Source organism: Carex rostrata, chromosome 2 (genome assembly GCF_964058835.1).
Source record: "Carex rostrata chromosome 2, lpCarRost1.2, whole genome shotgun sequence".
NCBI classification, from domain to species: domain Eukaryota; kingdom Viridiplantae; phylum Streptophyta; class Magnoliopsida; order Poales; family Cyperaceae; genus Carex; species Carex rostrata.
The window spans coordinates 8,055,301-8,061,060 of record NC_135919.1 but is presented as its reverse complement, the minus strand read 5'-3'; the positions used below and the strand labels follow the sequence as shown (position 1 = coordinate 8,061,060).

At 35.6% G+C, this 5,760-nt stretch overlaps 1 protein-coding gene across 4 annotated transcripts; it reads left to right on the top strand.

The window, feature by feature from the left end:
* Positions 1 to 203: 203 nt before the first annotated feature.
* Positions 204 to 4,727, top strand: LOC144572584 (protein CLT2, chloroplastic-like). Of its 4 annotated transcripts, none has more exons than XR_013517756.1 (9): positions 204 to 829; positions 1,278 to 1,315; positions 1,417 to 1,532; positions 2,501 to 2,600; positions 2,684 to 2,719; positions 2,958 to 3,011; positions 3,133 to 3,257; positions 3,551 to 3,676; positions 4,401 to 4,727. XR_013517756.1 is itself a non-coding variant. In XM_078322215.1 (9 exons), exons 1-9 carry the CDS (start codon positions 268 to 270, stop codon positions 4,553 to 4,555), a joined length of 1,308 nt encoding a protein of 435 aa, XP_078178341.1. In that variant the 5' UTR covers positions 207 to 267; the 3' UTR covers positions 4,556 to 4,727. The 4 variants fall into 4 exon arrangements, 2 of the variants coding, with proteins under 2 accessions (XP_078178341.1, XP_078178350.1); XR_013517757.1 differs by having other exon boundaries at positions 206 to 829; positions 2,961 to 3,011; XM_078322215.1 differs by having other exon boundaries at positions 207 to 829; positions 3,133 to 3,253.
* The last annotated feature ends 1,033 nt before the right edge of the window (positions 4,728 to 5,760 follow it).

The following is a 5,760-nucleotide window of genomic DNA, read 5'->3' as shown; positions in this document are numbered from 1 at the left end:
GGATGACCGACCCTAATGAGTGCGTATCCTCTGAGATATCTCATATTTTGCGTGACCGACGTGTCTGGTGCCTACTCGAGGGTGACGCGGGGGCCAGTATTATTTTAGCTTTGAGATTCGCGTAGAACGGTTGAGATTTTCCAAAAAGTCACGCAAAATATGAGATATCTCAGAGGATGAGAATTCCCCTATCAGGGGGTCAAGGCAAACTTACAAGTTTGCTACTCCGTGCGCGCCTCTCCCCCTCCACCAGGGAAATTTTTAGAGATGGAGCTTTTCTCCTCCTCTCTCTCCCTTTCTCAACTTCTCTTGCCTTCAAGAGTCAAGCTTCTATCTCTCAGAGCAACCCCCCCTAAAAATACAAGTACCATCGTTTCTATCGGGAAACAATCTCAATCTCACTTGAGAATGATCTCTAATTTTGAGACAGGGAACCGTATTGGGTTTGGAATTACGATCCGACCCAGACCTGAGCAATGTATTTGGAACAAATCAATGGTGGTTTTGGGATTGGTACGAGCCTCAAAGAGAGAAGATGGATTGCCCAATAAAATTGGTGCAGGGATTGTGATTGGATCAAGCTTGACAGTAATTCTTGCAGTGATGAATCGAGTTCTTTACAAGCTTGCTCTTGTTCCCATGAAGAATTACCCTTTCTTTCTTGCTCAGCTCACTACATTTGGTTACGTGGCAGTCTATTTTACGATTTTGTATAGAAGGTACCGTGCTGGGATAGTAACGAAAGAGATGCTTGCCTTGCCTAAATCTCGTTTTGTAGCTATTGGTGCTCTTGAAGCGCTTGGCGTGGCTTCTGGCATGGCATCAGCAGGTATTTTTAACTTGTGAAAGAAATGTTGAAATTATGCAAGGAAATGTTTGTTGTTAGATGTGATCTATATTATTTTCTCTATGAACCAATAATAAGTTGAAAATCAACGTTTGGAATGTGTCCATATCAATGTATTTTTGCAAGCTTTTGATACCGATCAAAACAAAATCGAAATGCAGTAATCTTTTATATGTGCATAGAAAAATAATAGATATCAAATCTAACGGTGTTATTTATGAGATTTGAGTTTGAAATTTTAAATTATCAATGTATAAAAAATGGAGGTATAATGGAGGAACCGAAAATAGAGGCATTTGAACCCTGCTCATTTTTAATTGGTTATGTGATTCTATTTATCAATTTATCATGCTATATATGCAATCTACAAGCAAATTCTGACATCTCTGAGTCAATATGTCAAGTATTTTATTCTCTATCATTTTTCCAGCTGTGTTACCTGGACCAGCCATTCCCATTCTGAATCAGGTTTGAATTAGAGAATTAAATAGATTTTTTTTTCATTTGTTTGTGTGTGATATTTATTTTCTTCTTCACGCAATTTCACGCCATTACTTGGTATGTTTCAGTCTTTTTTAGTTTGGCAGCTAGTCTTTTCTGTTCTGATTTTGCGAAGGAAGTACTCGGGCAATCAGATTTTGGGTTGCTTGCTTGTAACTGCTGGCGTTATTTTAGCAGTTGCAAGGTACAGTCATCGGTTAATTCTTCAAAATTTCACTTCTCTTTTGGAAGGAGTTCTGTTGCTTTTAATAATGACCTTCCTTTATTGTTATGTTTTATCTGAGGATTAGAAAAAAGTGTTGTGCAATTAAGGTCTTCTTGTTTATTCCTTTTTCTCGTAAACTGAAACTACTTGAATTGGATGATAGAGAAACAATATACTCAACTATAGTGGGTTTTTTTTTCTTTCTTTTTTTCCTTGTGTTTGGAAAATTGCAATGGGCATTTTTACTTATTTCTAAATAAGACCTAGGTGTCTAATTCTTGACTAGCTGTTGATCGATTTATAATCAGTTGCAAATACAGCCAGTGTTTTGTGCTGAAGAAGATATAGTTAATTAATATTGCCCGTAGGTCACCTTCATCCATTGCTAGAGTTTTCTCTTAAATCAAACATTCAGATTAGATATCAGTTTCCAGTTTTGAACAAAAGCTGCTAAACATTTTCTAGTCTGAAGTTGAAAACTTGAAAATTTTTGGTCTATCTTGTCTTTACTTGGCTTACATTGGTTATAAGAACTTAATTGTACTTGCAGACAGCAAACCAAAATGTTAGGTGTACAATCTCCAAAAGACCCTGAGAATTAAGGTTTAAAATCCCCCATTTTGTCGCTCATTTTAAATCATGTCATTTTCAAATGAGGGCCAAATTAGGATCTTTGTTTTGTTTGAACTCAGGATCTGGTAATAGAGAAATTTATTGGATCTCTGTTTCACTTTAATTCAGTTTGGCCAAAGTGCTCGTGATTGATCAGTCAAGTTTCAGGTTTTGGGTTTAAGGGGATTGGTTCGGTTCATCTCAGACTAAATTGCTAATTTGTTTCATTAAGTATTGATTGGGACCAAAGGTTGGATTTAGATCTGGCATGCTTTTAAGTCCAACCCGATTTTAGTACTTCATATGAAATTACAATTTCTGTTGTTTGAATGTAGTGGATCAAATAAGGGCCAATTTATGTCACAAGTAGATCCTCTCTGGCCAGCTCTTATGATAGCTTCTGCTGCTTTTCAATCTGTTGCCTCCATACTCAAGGTTCAACTCCAATCACATTTTTACTTTACTCTCTTTTTATGTTTGCAGTTTTTCGTGAAAAATTAACTCTTGGTGTAATACAGGAATTTGTTTTCATTGATGGTGCTAAGCGGCTTAAGGTTAGTACTTCCTGTATATTTGTAGAAAAGACCTTGAACAGTATTTGCATTCTCAATACCCAATTATACATTAGAAGGTCAAAAAAGGAAGAAAAATAAAAACAGGGAATGCACACTTAAGTTTGGTGTTCTGATGCTTGAATCGGACTATTATGCTATTTTAGTATATATGTTTTATTTTTTATTATTTTCTCCAAGAGGGAGGAGGAATGTCCACTAAAGTTTGTGAGTGTTTAAGCAGGGAAAACCACCGGACATATTTGTTGTTAATTCTTTCGGTTCTGGCTTTCAGGTGAGCTATGCTTCAATTTTTCCTGTATCTATTTTGTCCAGCATTGAATAGAACAATCTGCAATTAAGAATCTATTACTTTATTTTGTGAAATTGAGATTTTCCTGTAATGAAACATGCAGGCTCTTTTTGTTTTTCTTCTTCTTCCATTTCTTTCAAATTTGAGAGGGATTCCATTTGCTGAGCTGCCCACTTACCTAAAAAGTGGTGCTGCCTGCTTTTCAAATTTTAGAGGCGACCTTGGCAAGTTATCTTTTTTATTATTATTATTTTTATACTTTTTTGTCATACCACCAAGGATTATTACGTGATATGTTGGTATCAGGAACATTTTATAATGTCGCAATTATCCGGTGCAATTATCTTGTGAAAAGTCCCTTAATAAAGTAAATTCAAAGAAATAATAAAGCACAAAGACTCATATTCACATAGAACAGAATAGAGACCTTCCGGAAACAAGTACTTATCAATGATAATTGTGATATTGGTACAAGCAGTGTGAATCTTCTAATGATGCGTCTGCATTTTTTGTTCTTTCAGACTGCCAAGGGGCCCCACTACTACCTCTTCTTTTCATAACAACAAACATGGCCTTCAACATTTCATTGCTTAATTTAGTCAAGATGACATCAGCTTTAGTTGCTTCCCTTGCATCAACTTTGGCAGGTTAGTCCACGGCCTTTACGAAGAAGTGAAATATTAAAAATAAATAGATATGAGTGAGGCTATGCTGCTATGCATAGGGCTCATTGGTCCGTACCATAATTCAATATCTCCGTTTTCAAAGACCAAACAGTCAATCTGAACTGTTCAACATGATCACCATATGAAAATGTACTTGTAGATCAAATTTTACATTTTTTACAATTTTTTTACTATTATTTTAGATCTACCTATCTAAAACAATAGTAAAAAAATTCTCAAAAATGTAAAATGTAGTCCTCGCTATGGATCAATAATTCTATTTAAAAATTTCAAACAATCAACAGAACCGTTCAACATGATCTCCATATAAAAATGTACATGGAGACCACCTTTTATATTTTTTAGAAGATTTTTAGATGGGTAGAAAATCACCTAATCTAAAAATTTTGAACCATCCGAAAATAGTGATTTTCTATCTATTTTAAAAAATAGTAAAAAATTTCAGAAAAATATAAAATTTGGTCTCTAGCTACATTTTCATAGGGAGATCATGTTGAGCGATTCGGATCAATTGTTTATACTTTGAAAACAGAGATGAATCCACATAGCACGGATAGATCCGTGCTTTGCAAAGTACCGTAGCCTCACTCTATAAAAAAAAAATTAGATAGATATAATAATAGTTTATTCTAGCATACCTGATCATCATATCTCACCATGAATTATTTTTTTTTTTTTTGTGCAGTGCCGATTTCAATATATGTATTGTCACTGCCATTGCCTTACATGCAGCATGGAACAAGCCTGAACATCTCTTTCATCATTGGTTCTGCAATTTTGGTCCTAGGTCTGACATTGTATAACCTCCCTCAACCAAAAAATGAGCTAAAATTTGATTGAAACAAAAGAAAGTCTAGATTCTAGAACAATAGTCCAAATCTAGGGTTTAGGTTTTTTGGAGTGGAAAACTGATCCTCCTATCATTGAATTTGTACATCTTTTATCAGTTATCACAGACCACACAAACTAAGATTTACATGTAAATGTCTCATTCATTGTAGTTTATTGATCCCCTCTTTTGCTGAATTGATTGTGTAAGGTTGTTGTATTAGATTTAATGCATCTCGGCGATAATGATTATATAATATATATATACATAAATGCAGTTCAACTGTCTATTCTATTGACAATATTATATTCCATCAAAAATACATTCTCACTTAGAAATTATTTGATTTATTAGGAGAATTTTTTCTCGGGCTTGCTAATTATTATAAAAAATACACAGTTTCATGAAAATTTTATTCATATCCTCAAAAAAAAAAAAAAAAAATTACAAACCTGCTCTAGTATTTTCAAATTTAAAAAAATGCCCCCATTGCTGGTATTGTCTACTACATGCTACGTTAATTTTATGTTGCTATTCTATTTGCATCAAGATTTGCGTAAATAATCTTGTTAAAAAAAAGATTTGCGTAAATAACTGTTAGGTTCGTACAAATGAATGTTGATGAGGATCGGACGGTTCCAACTGTTAAATAATTAAATTGAATCGCCCTACAATCCGCTATCTCTGGCCCGAAACAGGGATCCGTATCCTCGCAGGTACATGACTGAAACAGACGGCTCAGATTTACTCTCAGCCAGTGACTACTCGGGATGACACTGAGGCAGTATTATTTGTGCTTTGAGATTCGTGCCAATTTAAACATCTGAGAGTAAATCTCTACCGTCTGTTTTAGTCAGGTTCGGTCAGTTACTTGGGAGGGTACGGATTCCGAAAACAGTCCGGCTACTTTCCGAATTGACATCCCTCATATGACCGGACTGAGTACAATTGAATCGGATGATCTAAAATTATTCTTTTTAATTTTGCACGAATCTCGAAGCACAAATAATACTGCCTCCTGCGTCATTCCGAACAAGCACCGGCTGAGAGTAAATCTGGACCGTCTATTTCAATTGTGTTGAGTCAGATAGATACCTGGGAGGGTACGGATCCTTTCCTAGGTCGGGACGGGCGATCAGAACTCAGAAGGGGGAAGGGAGGGAGCAGGGAGAGGACTGAGGAGGAAATGGAGGCGCAGCAGTCCGAGCTACTGAAC

Coding starts and splice junctions, on each gene's coding strand:
- LOC144572584 (XM_078322215.1), top strand. CDS start 268: ATGGAGCTTTTCTCCTCCTCTCTCTCCCTTTCTCAACTTCTCTTGCCT. Junction 2,720..2,957: donor ATGGTGCTAAGCGGCTTAAG/GTTAGTACTTCC, acceptor TGAGTGTTTAAG/CAGGGAAAACCACCGGACAT. Junction 3,254..3,550: donor AAATTTTAGAGGCGACCTTG/GCAAGTTATCTT, acceptor TTGTTCTTTCAG/ACTGCCAAGGGGCCCCACTA.